At 37.9% G+C, this 21,863-nt stretch overlaps 1 protein-coding gene across 2 annotated transcripts in view; it reads left to right on the top strand.

Annotated features, from left to right (window-relative positions):
• LOC134542137 (sodium leak channel NALCN) overlaps positions 1-19,395 on the top strand; it is a 59,522-nt gene extending 40,127 nt beyond the window's left edge. For both annotated transcript variants that reach the window (XM_063386111.1, XM_063386110.1), the window contains exons 20-31: positions 268-388; positions 4,418-4,551; positions 4,983-5,148; positions 6,274-6,468; positions 7,642-7,859; positions 8,891-9,114; positions 10,781-10,917; positions 12,304-12,440; positions 14,230-14,392; positions 16,147-16,278; positions 17,357-17,528; positions 18,832-19,395. In XM_063386111.1, coding sequence (XP_063242181.1) covers positions 268-388; positions 4,418-4,551; positions 4,983-5,148; positions 6,274-6,468; positions 7,642-7,859; positions 8,891-9,114; positions 10,781-10,917; positions 12,304-12,440; positions 14,230-14,392; positions 16,147-16,278; positions 17,357-17,528; positions 18,832-19,007 — 1,975 coding nt within the window. In that variant the 3' untranslated portion in view covers positions 19,008-19,395. The remainder of the gene's footprint in view (positions 1-267; positions 389-4,417; positions 4,552-4,982; positions 5,149-6,273; positions 6,469-7,641; positions 7,860-8,890; positions 9,115-10,780; positions 10,918-12,303; positions 12,441-14,229; positions 14,393-16,146; positions 16,279-17,356; positions 17,529-18,831) is intronic.
• Positions 19,396-21,863: the final 2,468 nt, after the last annotated feature.

Raw genomic sequence — 21,863 nt, 5'->3', positions numbered from 1 at the left:
TACAAAAAACTAGTGTTTTGAATGATTCTTCAAAACTTAAGTGTGTTATTGCTGATTTATAATTTTTTACTAACTTGATAGATATCTAATTCGTTTCAAGGAGTATATTCCAGGTAATCTTTGAAAATCAAATTAAAGAAAAGTGTCAAGTCTTGATTTTAAAACTATGAGGTATTAGAAAATCAAAGCATAATGCCATAATCAGGAAGTCTTGCTTAAAAGATTTCTCAACTAGCCAGTTTAGTCCTAACGTGTATTTTTTTCCAGGGCTAATCCTCGTAGGTTTAATTTCGACAATATTGGGGATGCCATGCTGGCTCTCTTCGAAGTGCTGTCCTTCAAGGGCTGGCTCGATGTCAGGGACGTGCTGATCAAGGCCCTGGGACCGGTCAGACCCGTCATCCTCGTTGTCTGCCTGTCTCCGTGTCACTGTGTCTCTGTGTTGTGTTGCCTGCAGCTGCATTACTAGCAGGGCCATCGAGAGAAGCTAGGGGCCCGGGGGCAATTGATTGTGTCGCCCTCCCCCCCCTCCCTCCCGATTGTATAATGTAAAACTTTTCAAAATCTCTTTTCAATATTTGATTTGACTTTGCCAGGAAATTTGCTATTCGTTTTATGAGATGCTTTGATTGTAATGCAAAGCTTCGAGTCTGATGTGAAGCTCCACGTTTGTTGCAAAGCTTTAAAACATTGAATGCCAAAGAAAAAATTTAGTTTTTTTTATGTTGTGTTTGTTTTGCTTGAATAAAGTTAGTTACTTAAAAAAACATGAATGCTCAGTATGCTCAGTTTTAATATTATACATGGTTATTTTATAATTTTTATTCAATGAAGTTTATATATATATGGCCCAACTGGTTAATCACTTAATCATTTCAAACATTACAACAAATGTTAAACAATTGTTTTTTTTACTTAAATCATGTATTTTGTAAAATAAGTGAAATACAACTTCACCAAAAACAATATACGCAATACGATTTGACTTCGCGAATATTTTAAGCAATCTATTTGATACTCACTTCGCTTCAAAAATAATTTTATAACTCATGAATGTCCCAGTGGCCATGACTGTGACTGTGATCTGCACGTATCACGTAACTTGTAACTTTGTAAGGTTTCGTGTGGATTCTATTAATAATCTCAAAAACTCAACCGCACTCCCCTCTGGAGTCTGGGCCCCAGAGATTTTGACCCCACTACCCCTCCCTCTCGATGGCTCTGACTACTAGTTGTGATGTTTCGATCATATAGTACATACTGGTTCTCATTACGGTAAACTTTGTGTATTCTTTTTGTAATTTTTTGGTCCCAGTCTTTGCATTTTCAGAAATGTTGATAGCATACTTAGGTTGGTTTAAGTATGCATGAAAACATTGTGTTTTATTTTAAAGACACCAGAACAGTCATTTATGCATATTATAGGTGCGTTATCCTTAGAAGGTGAAGTTATGACTGAGGCGGTGTTGTGTTATATGTGACAATTCCATGCAGTTTTTCCATTTTAAAAACTGAATAATGTTTCTTTGAATGTTGCTACAGACATCTAAGCTGCCAAATGTTTCTTTTTTAAAAATTGCTCCTTTTATTATTTTAATGTACGTATGTATGTACAGTATTGTTTATTTATTTTATGTTTATTATTTGAAGCATATTATTGGCATCTTCAATGATACAAATTGTTATTACTGGTAGATAGATGTATGTATCTATATTTTTACTGGCATAGCATGGTGTTTTTTGAATGGTAGTGGATCAGTTCATCATATTTATTTTTTAATGTGTTACAGAACTTTACTGATATCCAATCAAGTAGGTTATCGTGGCTCAATTTATGACATATTGTATATTAATGTGTATAAATTGAATGAACTTAAGAAAGTTATTTAAAATGTTGCGGAAGTTGTTTTTGGGTTGAAGCTACATAAATATAGGCCTACATACAGTGATTTATGATTTAAAATGTTGCCAATATTAGATATTTTATTTATTCCTATAGAATAGCGTGATTTTCTGATCCAGTTGTTAAAGATGTCATTTGACAAGTAGCCACAGCTGACCAAAATTATTTTTGCATGAAAGTTATTTGTTGTTAATACTATGTAGTAGTGCAAGATTGTGATTCTAGGTAGTAGTTTATTTCTTCCTTGTGGCATGATCAGCAGAAGCAAAGAGTTTTTAAATTTCACAGAGCAATTATTAGACTTCATCTTTAATATTATTGGGATTAATGACAGTTTATTTGTAATTAGCATTTAAAATACAAGTTAAGTATTAAAAATAAATCAAAATTCAGGAAAGTAGAGGTTAAGTAACTAAGTTCCATCACAGTAGTTATAAATGTCATAAGGTCACATGCATATTTGTTTGTACACAGGAGCTGTAACCAGGGCGGGGGGGGGGGGGGGATAGAGAGGGGACACATCCCTTCCCCTTAATAATTCAAGCGGAAAAATTATTTCTTACACTATATAAATATTTGGGTAAAATTCAATTAACATAATGTGTTGTGTGATTTATATGATTTATATGATACACGTTCATAACACGGCTGTGTATGTTAAATCTCTAGGCCAATAAGTAAGAGGCGAGGTCACATGCCACTATTAGTAATAAATAATAGTTTAAAAAAACTAAGAAACATGCTTTTATAGAAATTTGAACTAAAAAATAGAAAATAAATTTTAATAAATTTGAATTAAAAATAGTGTAAAATAAAAGAAATGTATTTTATTTAAAAAAAGCGTGGGTTGCTTGGTGTCTATAGTTATAATTATTTTATTGTCAGATAAGAGTAGGTAGAAGAATTATCATTTTGATAATATATCTTAAAAAGCACCCAACGCTTTTTTAAAATAAAATACATTTTTTTACACTATTTTTAATTCAAATTTATTAAAATTTATTTTCTATTTTTTAGTTCAATTTTCTATAAAAGCGTGTTTTTTAGTTTTTTTAAACTCATTGCTCTTCTCAAGGCACAAAGAGGGGTGGTGAGCAGATGGCTGCGTGGCGGGTTGCCAGCCTCCAGGTGCCGGCAAAGTCCTGTGCGCACGTAGGGAATTACAGTGGGGGGAACTGATGTCGGTGTCCTTTGATTGTGGCACGGGCACGCAACAAAAGTTATTTAAAGTGGTCAGTGAACCTATGACCCTCTTCTGCGATCACTGCCACAAAAGACCCATTACGTAGTCACCTGCTTTCAGTTTCATGTGGGCTTTGAATTAAACTGTTAAGTGTCTTCTTTAATCGAAAGGGTCGTGTTACCGATCGTTGCTAATAATCATAACCATTTTGTTTTTTTTAATCTTTTACAAATAGTAATTATTTTATTTTCAGTAAAACTTTGCATGGGCCAACATAAGTGAAACATCAATTTAGTATCGAAAAATTAAACATACTAAAAATAAAATATAATAGTTAACATTTTCAAAAATAAATACCATTGAAACAAATAACATTTAAAAATGATCAGATATTCAGTGCACCTGGGTGCTTATGTTAACAAAGCAACACATTTTTGATAAAATAGTATTTAAGAATGTAGCACTGCAGTTTATCTCGAGGAAATAATGCAAAAAGTTATTGTTTCACAAGTTTTAACTAAATATTTAGTAATAGGCAGAACAATATGATGCAGTAAACTTCCGACAGTCCAGCACATTCGGGACTTTGCTGGTGCCGGATTATCAAAAATGTCGGATCAAACAGGCGGTACATCCCTTTATTGATAAAAGCTAAGTGGTAGAGCTAATATGTATGCACAATGGTGTTCGGCTGCAAATATTGTTCAGCAGAAACATGAGATCACAGGCGAAAACTAAATTTATCTATAAACCGAACTATTTCCGGGCTGCACAGAGTGATTCCAACTGCCACTTGTGTGCGTGCTGTGAAAGGGTTTTTCGACCTTAGCTAAAAAATTATAGCTTTTTAGCGTAAGTTTGCTTAGTTGGCAAGTCCGTACATTATTATGTAGTGCTGGACCATCAGGCTTTCCGGACGATTATGTTCCGGACTTTGTACTTAATTTTTTTAAATTTTTTGCTTAGGTGAAGTTACATTATTTATTAATTTGTTTCCCTGTTTATAGTATATAATTCAGTCATATTCATAAAATAGGACAGAATAGCAATGACTTTAAATATATTTTTTGTTATTTTTAAAGTATCTCTTCACATAAACGTCATGATTTGTAAGTAAAAAAAATAATTTCAGAATAGTTATAAGCTTCAAATATAAAAACAAAATTTCATGGTTGTTCCCTAAAAAAAAAATGCTTGTTGCACCCATGGTTTATAATCAATAAATGTTTGAATATGTCAAGTTATTTGGCCAATACATGTGCTGATCTACATATTGTAGTGTAAGTGTGGTGGTATATAATTACTTTCATAGCATTGATGCTAATTCACAGGTTCATGCTATCTACATACACATCTACATCTTCCTGGGCTGCATGATTGGCTTGACGTTATTTGTCGGCGTTGTGATCGCCAATTATTCTGAAAACAAGGGGACAGCACTACTGACAGTTGACCAGAGGCGTTGGTAAGTCCATTTATGTGAACACCGTTGAGAACAAATCTTAGAAAAAACTGTTTTGCATGAAGAAAAAAAAACAAACTTTAGATCCAGGAGAATATGCAGAATTTCATTTCTGGGGTGGGGTTGTTATTAGCCACTTCACCAGTTGTTTGCTTTCAAATTCTTTCCATTTGTTGGTAGGAGTGATAGGTATTTTAGTATTTTTGGGGTGGTGGAGGGGAGATTCTCCCACTGTGTACGCTCCTGGTATGATCTGCTACTAACTTAGTAAAAAAATAGTATTTTTAGGGAGATAAAATTGCAGGTAGTACTGCATTATCATCTCCCATTTACTGTGCAACATAATATTATGTGGGTTAATGAAGTCCTGTATCTTGTCTGTTGTGAATGGTCTGTTTCAGTTACGTGTTCCAAATTGTTGCTCTCGGCTTCAGGTGCGATCTCAAGAAGAGACTGAAGATAGCTCAGCCGCTGCACCTGCCACGACGGCCGGACGGGAAGAAGATACGCGCGCTGATGTACGACATCACACAGAACATCATGTTCAAGCGTTTCATCGCGGTGACGGTGCTCATCAACAGCAGCCTCCTGTGTGTGTCGGTGCGTGAGGGCTCACTGTCCCATCAGGCATCAGTACCTAACGTTTACTTCCCACCAGTGGCGGATCCAGGATTTTGGTTTGGGAGGGGCTTGACCCAGCTGAGGCTTGGCTTTATCAAGGCAAACACTAAAACAATAGTGGACCCAGATGCTTTTGGAGGGGGCTTGAGCCCCTTAGACCCCCCTCTGGATCCGCTACTGCTTCCCACTAATGGAAGACCTTGTAGAGGAATCTATTTAATGTCAGGGATGTGCCGACACAACTGGTTGTAATTTTTCTCAACGTGCGATTGTCGCCGTCCTGGGTTCTCACCCGAGGGTGAATGGAACTGGTGGGCGGCCTTCTTCCATGCTGTCCCGCCACAGGACAGCTGGCGGGCGGAAGGCTGTGCCCGGCACCTGCGGCCAAGAGCTGGGGCTCTAGTGACAGGCATTTATGTTTGTTGAAGTGTTTTTTTTTATAATAATGTGTATTATAACATATCTGTTAGCTTGCAAACTGTGCTGAGGAGACAGGAGAAAAAAATTGTTGGATGAGACAGAGAAATTGGCCGAAGTAAGAGAGTGGGAACCCTTTTTTTTTTGTATTAAGGGCCCCGCCTACCCGGGCACACATATGGTGCGCAGAGCTTCAGGAAAAACAACGCGATTTGAAAACCACTTAAGATATCCGAGTGGAGTCTGCTTACGAAGAGCATTTAAGAGTTCGCTGAGGGCCGAAAAGTACTTTTGATTTTGGATTAAGTTTTAAAACTATATTTTTAGAAGAGTTAAAATGGCTAAAACGCATGTTTTCAGAGTAATTTTTAGGCGTAAAACATCCGGTACAGATTCTTGAAAGCAATTAAGAGACTTGCATTACACCTGTATCTTTATTTTTATACCACATAACGTTATGGTCACCGCTCAAATTTCACAGTTATCCTGTGACGACGAGAAGACTGCGCACCAGTTCAGAGCCTTGCGCTTAGAGGCTACACCGCGCTAGAAATACCAGCGGGCGTCGCGCTTATCATCCCGCATCACTAACACACATACACCCCTGACGAGGCGGGCCCCTTAAGTCTTGGTGTTTGAGATGTGGAACGTTCGCGGAGGCCTGGAAGGTGTGCCCCCTTCTTCCAGTGGCGAGAAGACAAGGCCCACACCCGCCTCCTGGCCACGGTGAGCACCGTCCTCACGGTCGTATTCGTGGTCGAGGTGGTGATGAAGAACATAGCCTTCCTGCCGCACGGCTACTGGCAGTCGCGGCGCAACCGCTACGACCTGCTGGTGTCCGTGCTGGGGGTCATGTGGGTCTTCATCAACGCCACCTTGCAGGTCTCTGCCCCTGTCCTGTGGTGCCCCGCGCTCGCGAAACATGCTGTCGAGTCATTTCCCAGTTGAGGTGTTTTCTGTCTTAATGAATTAAAATAATAATGCTGTACGTTCTTTGAATGATTCTTGCAACGGAGAAGACTGATTTAATATCAACGCCACTTTACAGGTCTCTCCCTGTTCTGTGGTGTCCCGCGCTTGTAAAACATGCTGTGAAAGTCTGTCGAGACAGTTTCCAGATGAGGTTTTTTCTGTCTTAATGAATTAAAATAATTATGCTGTACGTTCTTTGAATGATTCTTGCAACGGAGAAGACTGATTTAATATCAAAAGGATTATTTTGGCATGTTTTCTGTGTGTGTTTGGCATATTCATCCTTTTTGTCTGTTAATAAGGTTTCTCTACGACATACAGTGACCAGATAACCCAATATGGCGTATGTCCACAAAAATATTTTTTTTAATCAGTTATGCTTTAGTGCTATTAATATTCACTCATCCTTTGACACTTTAAAGAAGTTTTGGTACAAAAGAACAAATATTTAATTCCCTTAAATATTCCTATAGAGAGTTTTATTTTTTAAAGTTTTAATTGAACTCAAATGGTGGGAAATATACCTAATACAAAAAAATTGGGAGCAGATGTATATTTTAAAAATTTTATGAGTTTTGTAATAATTGAAATAAAATAGTATTTAAATAATGAAAATTACTAAAAATATTTTAGAGAAAAGCTGAAGCAAAAGTGTTGCTCATTATTTGTGTACACATCAATATGCCTGCTAAGCACGGCATATGTCAAACATTCTGTAAGTATCCTTGTGTCGTTTGCAAAGTTGTACATCATTGGATTCTTTCAACAAGCAACGTTTTCTTGTAAGAAGTGTTCATCACGTTTGTACTAATTCTTCACTTTTCTATCAAGGATAAAAATTTAACCATGATATCCGCATGTTCTTAAAATGTTAGTTTGATTATTTAACTTTTTTTTTTATTATAAATTTCATTACACTGAATTAATGCACGCCATGTATAAAGTATAAGCCAGTAGATCTTTGCAGAGTGCAGAAATCCGAGGTTTTGTTAGTATAAAACATTGATGGAATCAAAATTTGACTGTTCTATAATTTTGTGAACTGAACTGCACTTAACCATTGTGATGGTCTGCTGTGATAAGAACGACCTGTCGTACTCCATTGGCTTCATGGTGGTCATACTGCGGTTCTTCACCATCACGGGCAAGCACGCCACTCTGAAGATGCTCATGCTGACCGTTGGTGTGTCCGTGTGCAAGAGCTTCTTCATCATCTTCGGCATGTTCCTGCTCGTCTTCTTCTACGCCCTCGCTGGCACCATCCTCTTTGGGACCGTCAAGTACGGAGAGGGAATCGGCAGGTACGACCCGACTCCCACCCCACGGCAGAGTTCAACATTTGTGACATGTGAAGTACTGTGAAGTTTTCACATTGCTTGCATGTTTTAAGCTAGCCAGCATGTTTTTATAGGTTTCGTCCTTTCGTCATCAGCTGAATATATAAAATTTTAGCTTCAAACAGCCCTGAAGAATGTTTTTTCTATTTTATTAAAATGTACACATGCACTAGTGTCGGAATTATTCCTCACAAATTTACTTCTGCTACAATTTAAAAGGACGTTTCTTTGGGATCAGAAACTTACCATACATGTACATATTTAATTATTTACATATATTACTTATGCTACTATACTACTATCTTTAGATGAAGACAATATTTTGCCCATTTACAATTTGTTTTTTTTTTCTACTCATTTAATCCATTTTGAGTCAGTCAGTTCAGTAGGATGGTTTGCTGGTTAAGAGGGGGAGGGGGATAAAGGCTACCTTTCATGCTAATATGTGATGTGTGTGGTGTGTGTATAATTTGGAATATCAGTTATTTATCTTTTAAATTATTTGCTGCTTATTTCTGTTACCTGGAATGAATACATAATAATTATGAAACTAATATGAAAATTTGGTTACTGTATTTCAACATCAGCCATCTGTTATGAGAAGACTTTGAACAGCGTCTTGAACAGCATCGTCCAGGTCCACACAACTAGCACGGCTACGCTCCAGCCCTTTTAGTTACTGACACTCTTGCTACGTAAATTTTTTGGCATTAAATGTAAAACCAATATTCATTATTAACATGAATGTAATTAATTTTAATAATTATAAAAACAGAACAATTTCACAAGGTAAATAATTGACAAAACACTGTCAAGTTCCAAGTTCCAGATTGGCTTAAAATTTTTTTAAAGAATTAATTTTTTTAAATTTTCCTAAGAGGACCCTTGAAACCCACTTTCCTCTAGGGGCTATTCCATAACCCCCTCCACCCCAAGTTCTCCAGTAAGATCCCTCATGAAGTTCAGGCCTTGGAAGGAAACGTGCCGGCCCGCAGGCGGGCGAACTTTGAGTCCCCGGTGACGGGCGTGGCGATGCTGTTCCGCATCGTGACCGGGGAGGACTGGAACAAGATCATGCACGACTGCATGGTCCAGCCCCCGTACTGCACCCCGGCCGACAACTACTGGGAGACAGACTGCGGCAACTTCACCGCCTCCCTCGTCTACTTCTGCTCCTTCTACGTCATCATCACCTACATCATGCTCAACCTGCTGGTCGGTGCGTCCGCCGTTCTCCCCCGCATTGAGGGTCACCTCTCCCTCGGACTGCAGTACAGATGTACCTGGCTGTTTAACATTTAAATTATTATTTCGCATATGTTTAATATTTATAATAAGTTTAAATTTTATTTCAATTTTACTATTTGTTGATTTTTTTTAAGACCATAAAATAGTGCATTTTGACAGTATTACGTATTACAGTTGTAAACATTAAAAAAAATAATTTTCAAACACCAATTCATATTTTATAGAAGAAACTATTCATAGCAGTTGGTCACTACTTATAAAAATACATTCCATTAATTATAATCTATGATCAGACATAGCCATATTTTTGATATTAAATGAAATTAAAAACGTTTGATGGCAAAAACGGTTGGAACTATGATGGTTTCTTTTAGCTATATTTTTTTAAAAGCAGGAATCGAATATTATCAGAAGATTCTTTTGATTAATTACAACAAGAAAACGTATTTCCTAAATTCAAGTTCAAATTCAAAATTTTCCTTTTTAACAATTTTTTGTATATTTTGCATTAAATTATGAAGCATACTGAAAAAAGGACAAGGCTAATAGGAAATATTGTGCATTGGAAAGAGAGAGTAAATTGCCATTAAAATTCACACTGCAATCTGAGGATGAAACATGCTATGTTACCACTCAGATGAAGACTGTATCTATTTCAGATGTACGTGTGTTCAATGTTTACAATTATTTTTTAATTTTCTTTTTTGATGTTGGTAATTCGAAAACTGAAATTTCAGTCAAATGTGTTTAACTTAATGGTAACTTGGGAAAAATACATTACGATTTTAAAAAGCTAAATTTAATAAAATATTTTTTATGAAAGAATTTTTAAACCATACCACACAGTAGCTTCCAGCATTGCTTGTAAACTCAAACATTTCCAGTTATTTATTCCAGTTGGTTTTCCTTATCCATACTGCACAAAAATGTTCTAAATTCAACTTTACCAGATAATTATGAAAAAAAACTTTAAAAAAATTGGTTGTCTGTAAAGTCGATTTACGGACGATAGTTTAACGTGACAACTTCATAACAAAACATTGATGAAATGATTGCATACTTTTATAAATAAAATTGAATAATTTTTATTGAATTATCACTATTTTGTACGGAGACAAAGGAGGAGTGAAAAGAAATCTACAATTTAATTGATAAATTTTCTTTTATTTGCACTCATTAATTCAAATATGTTTATTACTTTAACGAACAGATTATTTTAACTATAACTTTTATACATGTTTGCTATTTAACTTCTTCCAATGTGTGTTATTCTGTTAAGGATAGGACGGTGATGGGAAAAGAAGAAAACGAATGGGAGTGTTTCAAGTTTAATGTGCCTCGAAAAAGTCAAATCGATGGTTGTTCCAATCGAGTGGAAGAGAGATAGATGCGGCGCAAGCGTACAATGAGCGTAACGGGACACAGTGTAACAGGACAATGGGCGCAACGGGACACTTTTTCGTGCGTGCAGCCGGCGTTCATCGATTTATTATACGTTGTCACGTCAATAAGCAAAATATGTATATATAAATTTTGAAGTTCTACCACTCAAAAATCTACAAGTTTAACAGTGTTAAATGTTAATATAATATAATAATTTGGAATGGGACTTACACCCTTAATGTTTTTGTTTGCAGCCATTATCATGGAGAACTTCTCGCTGTTCTACTCGAACGAGGAGGACGCCCTGTTGTCCTACGCCGACATACGGAACTTCCAGAACACGTGGAACATGGTCGACATCCACCAGCGGGGCGTGATCCCGGTCCTCAGGGTGAGCTGTGTCTCCGTGGGGGCAGCAGGGGTGGCTTTTTTGTCTCCCCTCCCTCCCCCCGCTCGCTAGAGGGGTTACAGGAGGAAGGCTTTATTTGAGCGAACACTAAAACAGTGTTGTGAGAAACACACAAAATATTTATTGAAATTTTTTGCGTAGTCAAATAAACGACCACTCATGTATTCTTGAAGATAAGTACAGCTATGTGCGATTTCTGGGAGTAATTACTCCACAAACTCAAACTATAACAACGGAATGTCAAAGTTCAGAGTCTTACTTAATCATGAATACATGCAAATAATTGAATTAATTCTAAATTCCAAACTTCGTTAAAGTAGGAAAATTGTTATTAAAAACAGTAAGTGAAAAAAGTTAAACTGATACAATAGTAATAAAATTACAAGTAACTTAACAAAAAGTCTTAATGGAGCTTTAAAGCAACTTGGTGAACGTGGCTCTGAGATAACAAAGTATGTATTTCCACTACAAAAATATTCATAAGATATATACAATTAACCTAACTCCTAAATTAACATTAAAATCCTGCAAGTTCATTACACCTAACACTACACTATTTCATTGTTTATCTCATGTACAGATTGAACACAAATATGTTTTAATGTTTTATTTAATACTATTAGATTATAGATTTTACTCTCTTGTCCAGTTTTATTGAGAAAATATTTTGTATTATTCTTTTACATTCTTTTGATATTTTCAAAATTAAAATGATGGAAATATGTTTGGTTTTAATAAAAATTATTCTTATTAAAATAATGCTCATATACTGTGAAATTTACATAAAAAAATTTAAAAAAATTGATTTAGTATAAAAGCATAATGACTGAATTAGAATTGGTAAAATGTTATTCAAATTTATCTATAAAAATTTTAATTTTTTAATGCTTTCAAATACATTTTTTTTGCTGTTTAAATTAAAAGTTATCTAAGAAGGAACTGGTAGCTGATAAATTTTTAAATAACTTAAATAAATTTTGATGTTATTTGTGAATTATTATATTTTATTTATTGTACTTTTTTATTTATAGTGTAAATTTGAGTAATTCTGTCTCATTTGGCTGGAGAACACAACATACATAATCATATATAAGTACATGAATTATAAAAGTAAACTAATGTTATTCATACAGTGTGGCCAACAACTTCATATTTTTCTAATACAAATATGTACATTATGATTCAGCGTCATGGTAACAGTTTGTGGGGAATGTTAAAATGCTGAATGTAAATAATAATTGTGATTGTTTACACGAGCTGAGTTTGATGGTGTTACTGGTGAGCTGCGAACCGACGGTGAGTCCTCGTGAATGTACGATGATAGCAACCAGCCTGTACGGTCCTCAGGAGAGGTGGTTGTGGCTGCAGGTGAAGTTCATCCTGCGACTGCTGAAGGGGAGGCTGGAGGTGGACCCCCAGAAGGACCGGCTCCTCTTCAAGCACATGTGCTACGAGCTGGAGAAGCTGCACAACGGGGAGGACGTCACCTTCCACGATGTGCTCAAGTGCGTAGCAACCTCGCTCGCATCTTGCCGGACGCGATTACCAGGGGCGCAACAACTAAATTTCCAAAGGGGGGGGGGGGGGGGGCAATATACCTTTTTATAAAGAATCATCGATCCCTCCTATTTGAGCGGGGGGTCCGGGGGTCCTCCCCCGGGGAAAATTTGTATTTCAAGGTGGAAAATGGTGCTATTTAAGCAGTTTTATTATCTAAAAAATTGATTACACAGCACTTTCTTTGCCCCCGTTTGCCCCCACTTCAAGGTTTCAGAGGGGGGGGGGGGGCAAAATACCCTTTGCCCCCCCCCCCCCTCGTTGTTGCGCCCCTGGCGATGACAGTGGGTTCGAAATCGGCATTCGTGAATTTTAGTCAAGCCGGGGCTGCTGGGATAGGATAGGACCCCTCTACCCTGACCACATGAGCATGGTGCCTCGGCGATCGTGGCCACAGAGCACCACGTATGTCTAGTACATGTGCTACGTAAAAGATGACACATCTATCAAAATACCCATGCAGCCTTTTTTAAGCCCAGCACACACGAGCCTCTTTCTTCCGCAAGAATGGGCACCTCGACTTAACACCGAACTTGTGCTGTGTGAATGGCTGTCGAGTATGCGAGCCACTAGTGTACAAGGCCTTTTGTACTAGCTAGTGTGATATAGGGACTACATATTTTATTTTTCATTATCCTCCTTGTAAATTGCCAGTGTAAACAAACAAAAAATTACCGTATTTACTGCAGTAGGGTCACTCACCGAAAATAATGCACACTCAAAATTGTATCATGTGTATTGTCCAATATATTTTTTTTTTTCTTGCATGCTTGCTTAGAGTTGAAATAACTCTTCACTTTTTTGCACAGGAAAGATCCCGTGTGTATTGGTCTTAACAACACATCAGTGGGAATTTTTTGTTGCATATGGACATTTTGATGCCTCACAATAAGATTATAACACTTGAACTGAATTTACTATTTAAAAATTGTAACCAGTGATGCAGGAATAAACATAATGATATAATGAACTTAAATTTTTGTTTTCAAACCAGCCGTATAGATAATTTTTGGTTGTAACAGCATACAATTAAACTTAAAAATGGTCCTGTATAGACACAGCAAAGTTGGCATCAAATTAGGCATAACAGTTTCATATTAATAACCTTTATTTAAGTCTAATGTTGAATTGCAATAAAACCGAAATAGCACCGAAAAGCATGTCAAACACAATGTAAAACTAAAATTCAAGTAATACACCACAAAGCACTGAAATCCAATAAAATCATGAAACCAATGAGCATTTTCAATCAATATGACTCTAACGACAAATACCTAAATCTTTTAAATACTAAATTCAAAGAAAGTAATTTAATTTAGTTTGATGTTTGTACCTACACTTTTGCTCATTTTTTTTTTAATTACGACCATAGAACATGATTCAAACGCAGAACTATTTCACAGATTTATTTTATTTGTTCCGAAAAGTTAGACATGCTTATTATAAAGCGTTACATTGGAAAAGTGCATTATGTATTAAGTCAATCTGACACTTGTTTTCAATAAATTAGTATAGTGAAACGTTCACGTATCATATTTTTTTTAGTAATATATTTTGTAATAAACAGAAAAAAAAAAAAAAAAAAACAACAACACCGAAAATCTCCTGTTTTGAAAACGACATGGAGCTGAAAAATCAAACCGAGAAATCTCCTCCTTATTACTGTTACCCTCGCCGCCCCCTGAGGTTGGCTTGTGCTACTGCGGGAGATGAGCCGATATGGAACGATGGTCGCAGCATGCTGTCGTACCGGTCCGTCGACATCCGCAAGGCCCTGCAGCTGGAGGAGCTGCTGGCGCGGGAGGAGTTTGAGTACATCATCGAGGAGGAGGTGGCCAAGCAGACCATCCGCAACTGGCTGGAGGGCTGCCTCAAGAAGATCCGGGCCGGCGCCATCAGCGTGAGTCGGCTGCAGGGGCGCAGCCAGGGGGGGGGGGGGGGGTTAGGGGTTCAACCTCCCCCCTTCCTTAGCACCAAATCTTTAATTTATTTCATATTAAAATGAATAAAATTTTTACCATTACAATATTTAAATTTAAGAACCGAAAACTGCTAAAATAGCACTATTTTTACACCTTAAAATCCAAATTTTCCCCGGGGGAGGACCCCCAGGACCCCCCTGCTTTAATACAATGGGGGGGCCATGCTTCTCGAAACACCCCCCATACACAAATCCTGGCTACGCCACTGGTCGGCTGTGGCTAGCTGCAGCTGTCGTTACGTCTTGTTTGTGGCTTGTAACTAAATTACAGAATGTTTTATTTTTTTATTTATGTTATATTTCGAAAAGCCTTAATCATGGTAGAAACCATAAGCTATGGCACAAGATTGTTTTGCATGGAATCATTTATAAATTACATACAGAAATATATGTAACTATTTTTTTATATATTTAAATATATGTTTATATTTGTATATATTTTGTTTACATGAAATCATTTACAAATTATATAGCTATATATATTAAACTTAAATCATAAAATATTTTATGATTCAATTTTAATGGATTTTGCCTACCAATGCTAATAAAGGAATATTTTCCACAAAGAAATCCATCATTTTTATTCTTTAAATCAAGAATGATTGTATTTGAGTGAGTGTAGTAAAATATCCAAGATTGCATTAAAAATTTTCGCCAAGTGGAAAACATTTAACTTTTGAAGAATCATCATCCAAGCTTTACATAGGTTAAGATACTTAGCACTGCAGAAAACAAAAAAAAAAAATTCACATTTTCTTGAAAACAATATACTTTCGTGCAGACTTGATATTAAATAACATTTTGTATTCTTGTTAAAAGTTAGACACAGCCTCTTTGGGCATCAATGTCACACAGACTCATATTGTTGTTTTTCTGGTTTACGTGGCCATCGGTGGTATCTGCAGTGTTGGTTATTGTTTTACTCAAAACTCAGACGGAAAAAGGGTCCAAAATTTTAAAAAATTTTTCTTGTGTTGATTCCAGTGTGAAATGTCAAATCACATATCGTGGGAAGAAGGAAAGTAATAATGTTCGCAGGCTTTCACGGCCATTGTCTAAAGTAGCTCGGCTTCTGGGCTCTAGCCGTGTCCTTGGCAAATAAGTAGGTAGGTAGCTGCTCACTGATGATGGCGACTGCGACGTCGACCGAAAGAAACGTTGGTGAATTATTTTGCCGAGGACACAGCTACAACACAGAAGCCAAGCTACTTAAGAAGGAAAGTACCTTGTGAGTGTGGCAGTTGTGAAGGTGTGTGTGTGTGCGTGGGCTTGCAGACAGGGCCGGCGCGTCCATACAGGCGAACTAGGCAACTGCCTAGTGCGCCAAGTAGCTGGGGGCGGCGCAGCACGACACATAACAGCTGATATCATATGTTTAACGATTATTGAAACTAGATGAAAATGGATTTTTGTAACAGTTTGGAATGTTTATATTGATATAAGTAATTATTTAAACTCCACGGTGACCTATTTATGATTTGTAATAAGTAAAAAAGTAATAAAAAAAAATAACACAAGCCTGCTTTTGTTTGATTGTTGACAAAATCTTAGGCTTACGTGATGTATTTTGAGGCAAGGAAAATTTTTTTTTGGGGTGTTCGGCCGGGGGTTGAGGGGGCATTAAGGTTTTTCGCCTAGGGCGCCAATTTACCTTGCACCGGCCCTGCTCGCAGAAGCAGCACAACAGCCTGATAGACAGCCTGCGCGCCACCAACACGGAGCTGGTCGCCGCGCCGGACCACGGACAGGAGGAGGGTCAGTCCAAGGACAGCAGCCAGGAGCGCGACAGCGAGGGGGAGCCCAAGGTACACCTACCCATTATCCCCGTGCGCTCTAGAGGTGTCTGTGGTTACAACATGTTTTTTTTTTTAACAAAGAACTGACTGAGAAACATAATAAATAAATACTTAAATAATGGCAATCGTTGAAAAAAAATTTTTTTTTTTTTCAGTGCTGTACTGTTATCATACATTTTTTTTTTTTTCAAATTCAAATATTTTGAAAACTTTGAGATCTAAGAAAACTAAAAAAAAAAATTTTTTTCTAAAATAAATTACAACTTGCCATAAAGTAACCACAGCATTGTCTTTAAACTTTGAAAGTCTACTTTCGGTAATCATATTGGTAAAAAAATTTGATTTTTATAGTTATCTGTGCAATGAAAAATGCACTTTTTTTTTTAACTAAAAAAAATTTAGAAGCTAACAATTGTTGCATTTAAATATAATGTACTGTTGAAATAATCTGACGTTGAACATCCCTGTCTTTTTGCAAACAGCCTCGGCTACGCTATATTCCTAAGGCTCTGTGGAGAACCACAGGATCAAGTTGCAGCTAGTATCAAGTAAACAGTAGGGCAGCGACAGCATTATCCGGGATATGTCATTGAAACCAGTCTCGGCTACGCTATTAAAGCACGATACAAATTTATGCCACCATATTGACATTACAGGTAATATTTACATCGATTTTACACCAACCTTTAAACCGAAAATATCATTTTCCACACGCTTACAGGGAGTCGAGCATGGCGGCGACTGAGTTACCACACAGGCGAATGCAGAAAGGCTAATTACATACATGTGAAGTTAGAAATAAAACAAAGAACTCAATAAAACTATAATCAGATGTTTCCCCTTATTTTTTTTAGTGTGGTGTCGCTACAGTAAACAATTACCTTATAATATAATTGGGGTTGGAAATTATTCCCGAAAATAAAATAGACATTTTCTGACCAATAAAAACAGCAGAACTATTACTGTACAAGTGTTAGTGTTCACACAGAAAATAATCTAAGGAAATGACATGCCCACTGCAGTGTCGTGAACAATTCTTTATTTAACTAACTCGGAGCAGTAGGTGAACTATGCGACGGTGTTCCAGGACGCAGAGGGCAGAGCGGCAAGAGCCAGCAAGAAGAACGTGGTCATCCCTCGGTCAGACAGTTTGGGCAGCACCTCCGGGCGCAAGTACTTGGCTCCGACCCTTTCCGACCCGTCCGTTCGCACCGAGAAGGAGCGCTCAGGGCTGAAGAAGAGGAACAACCGGTCGCAGAGTGAGTGGCGGTTCAGGAACTTTCTGATAGCATTTGCTTCCTTGGGTACATTACTGCATCATATTGCAGAACAACATGTCTTCACAGGTAAAAGATGAACCTACTAGTGAATTGCTACTAGTGTATAGAAATATATATAATTATCTCCTTACGTCAATAGTGTATATTAATATTTTGTAGTCTTCTTTGCTCAATGTTGCAAGAAATTACTTGCAAAACATACCTGAAAATCTCTACACCTTGATGTATGAAACTGATTGATGTTATAAAGAATCTACTAATTGGCTTCACTAATGTTTTGATGCACAAAATATATTTACCTGTAAAAATTAAAACGGTATTACGTGTTAGTATATGTTGCAATTGAAAATAAAGAAACCCATATGTTTAACTTCCAGTTAATGTGGTAGCATATAAATACAATCCATGTCTCAAAGTTTTGTTAAAAGTTTAATGTCTTCATTGGTGGTCATTGGAATCAAATAAATTTTGGTTGTTTGCACTTTAACATAACAATTTAACAAACAGCAAACACCTAGTATCATGGTTTGAATGGGCAAAGAGGCTGTCCAAGTTTAAATTTGTCTTTGAGATCCAAAAGAAATTTGGGTGAGGGTGGGGGAGATAATCAGCCACTAGACACATGCAGGAAACTTGCCAATACAAGCAAATTTCACTAAAACAAGTTCACAGTCTATACTGTATTATGCTGCAGCCAGTTGAGTGTTGAGGTAATCATTCCCTCATCCTACCCTCATCCTAGTGAAGTCTGTCAGACATTTCTGGTCTTTGTTTCACCTCCATTTTCACTCGTTACTGCTATTTTTACTACCTACCTTTTTCTTCTAGGGCCTCCCTAGGAACTAGATGGTTATCTCGATGTTCGGCTGCTGCTCTTGGGAGGAAAACCACACAGATTTTTCCTTGAAATAGTGAAAGTGTAAACCCTTCTGATGCCCAGGCATCATTACAAAATAAAAGATTTTTTTTTTCATTTTGTGGGAGGGAATCCAGTTCATTTGTTCACAGTAAACCAGACATTAACTTTTATTTTTATTTTACTGTACACCTTTTGTCCGATTCATCCCCAAAGTCCAGTACATATACCAAGTTTGAGATATTGAAAGTTCTCTCTTTATGTTTCTAAGAATTCCGCTGTTCCTTGTGATCATCATAATTATTATAGTCAGGTTTGCAGGATTCTTAAGGTAGCCGTGTGGTAGAAGGGTGCTCAGTGGTCAGAGGGCTAAGCGATGACTTGCTAGGTGCTTGCAGTGAAGTGACTCAAAGTTGTGTGTTGCAGGCAGCAGCAAGAACAACCTGCCTCACCTGACCGAAGGAACGGAGCCCGGGAGGCCGCAGCACGAGCCGCTCGCGAACAAGACGAACATCTCGCGGGTGTCGAGCGTCATGCTGGAGATCAGGGATTGGTGGAACGAGCAGCTGTCCTACAACACTCAGTCCAGCGACGAGGAGTAGCGCGGGGCCAGGCGGGTGAAGATGCGTGCCATACCTGAACATCTGTCAACCATTAGTGTCACCTTACGATACTGTTGATTACAGTTGCAGCTACAATTCTGTTTGTCATTAAAAGTCTGTACACGAAAAGTTCGTTGACAAAAATACGGATCTAACCTAGTGTCACTCCTTTAAGACCTACAACCCGAATCTTATGTTTTTATCATGGAGTCAGGTAAACAAACTGGGGCGTCTAAGATGGAAATTAGAGACAATCACTGTTCTGACCCAGTCCCCAGACTGCGGACATCTCCATAAAAATTGGCTTTCGAGTATTTCCGACCAGTCAACCACTGTCACACTGAGACAAACAATGTGTAACACCTGGGAGTATGCATACAAATATACCATTAGCTAACAATCAATTAAGTTTGATAGAAATAACCATAATGGTTCTTAATGTATATGTACTATAGTGTACGAACAGTACAGAATCAGTCAGGACAATATTTTCCTTAAGACATTTTCCTCCTTGGTACAATCTTACTATCCATGCATATAGAAAGTGAATGAAAAAGGTTAAATCAAACACAAAATTCTTGTACTTATTTTATGTTAGTAAGTGTAGATATATCTGATTATAATCAGTCTCATCAACCTAAACATGTATCATTTGATGGAAAAAAAAAAAAAAAAACTAAGGATGCAAGAAACATAATGGTAAAACTTCCCAGCTGTGTTGTGCCTAGCAGAATTAATTTTTTTTCAGTCTAAATAAGTGGCAAAATGTATTCATATACTTCTGTGATCATCATTGGAATCATGTCTACGACTTTCTTGTGTTAAATGTTGGGCTAGGGGCAGAGCGACTGCACATTGTACACTACTAAGTACCGACACAATGCCGCTGTGCGGTGGTCACAACAGTTAGTGTCTGTAAATCACAGCAGTGAAGGTTCAGAGGCACTTAACGATTTATTGCATGGGTATGATGAATGTGCATTTTCAGCTTGAATACCAAGATTGACGTACATCTCACACATGGAGGTCACATGTGTGCTACCAACATAGTCCTAACTAAACATACTTATTTTTAATGGGATGCATCTAATCATGGCCTAGCTCAATGAATACTTCACAAGTCAAAATTGATGCAGAATAGAATGTCCTGACAGTGATGTCCTTGCTCCAGGATTTCCTTTTTCTCTCACATTTTCAAACTTAAATGGTGAGGAAATGTTTATTTTATTTGTTAATTTTGCTTCATTTAATTTTCTTTAAGCCCTTTATTAATGATTCTACCCACCCCTGCCAGCATGTACCTGTTCTCCAACTAAATCCTGTGCTGGCAACCAGAAGTGGTGGGATTCCCTACAAATGAATATGCAGTTTAGTCTGCTTAGCAGACAGCAGTGTCAAGACAAGGCACAGCGGTGGTGAAAATGGCCACTTGAGGACCTCTTGCCTGACAGTCAGGTATGCATCACTGCAGTGGAGCAAAATATGCTATCAGGAAAAGCTCAGTAAGGGGCGGTGAGAAAGCTGGCCAATATCTCCAATGCATCAGTCCAGCCCATGGAAACAGTCAGCTAGCTTACATTCATTCCCCTGAACCAGATTGTAAAGTTGGATTTGATAACCTGAAAACACGGTGAAGTTAACAATGGTCAGCATCGTAAATGGTGCAGGGACACGTGGGGATTATTTGCTATTGCACAGGGTTGTCTAAGGTGGCGGATACTGAGTTTGGGCGCCACCACGTGATTTGTGGGCACGTGGATTCGGCGAGACTCCTTTCTCGGGCAGTCACGTCGCCCAAGTGCGACGAGACACACAACCCTAATAATGCTTAGTTGGCCCCTAACACCCGCTCTCAGCGGCGGGCACGCTGGTACACTTGTGTAATGCCCTAATCTTTACCTAGGTGGGCTCTAGGCGTCCCACACGCCAGGCGACTGCACTGGGGCAAACGTGACCAAAATAATATACACTCGAGATTCACACCTGATATTTATTAACATTCCTCGTGTCTACATTGTTCATATGAAGCGGATAAAAAGCCAACGGCAAACAATCGGTTTAGGAGGTGGGATAGGTCACTACGTGGCCTGACCAAAGAAACGCAACGAAGTTAAATTTCAAATGCTCGAGGAGCTTAAATTCTTATTGAAACATTCTACCACCCGGAGTAGGCCTCGAAGACAGAAAGAAAGCGCTTTATATTAATATATGAAAAACGGATGCTAACGGATCAGATATTACCAAACAATGATGTCGACGAGGTGCGAGAGTTCCCATTAGCTTGTTAACTTATAATTAATATAATTTCTAACATAGTTTACCCTTTTAAAAATTAGTAATAATTAAACGACAATTTCTGAGACTTCCATCTGATTTCATAACAGTATGTACTTATTAATTATTGTCTGAAGATTATTCGTCGGTAGTTCCTGTAGCGGCCACGTGTGGCACTGCGCCGTCCTTCCTGTGACTAAGACTAAACACTGGGCGAAATTATAAAAACACGCAATACATAGGCCTTTATTTCTTTACTTATTAATTAATTACCTACTATTTTACTTTTCTGGGCCGTCGCACTGCCTCTAATGCCCCTTGCGGTTCACATACACGCATGCACACGTCACCATGGCGGGCGGTTCAAACAGAGGGTGATGGTGGGAAGGTGGTGGTGCTGGCTGAACAGGGGACCCATCGGGCTCAAGGGAGGGCGCAGCCCTGGTTGACATCATAATAAAAGAAATAGTTTTAGTATGATGAAACATATTTACCATAATTACTGAATCAATCATACAACGGTGATGGCTCCCCATGGCACTACAAGTGCACCCCAGACCGTGGCCTGATAAAGACTGCCCG

Source organism: Bacillus rossius (assembly GCF_032445375.1).
Source record: "Bacillus rossius redtenbacheri isolate Brsri chromosome 4 unlocalized genomic scaffold, Brsri_v3 Brsri_v3_scf4_2, whole genome shotgun sequence".
NCBI lineage: Eukaryota > Metazoa > Arthropoda > Insecta > Phasmatodea > Bacillidae > Bacillus > Bacillus rossius.
Note: the sequence above shows the minus strand (reverse complement) of the source record. Positions and strands in the feature narration are given on the sequence as shown.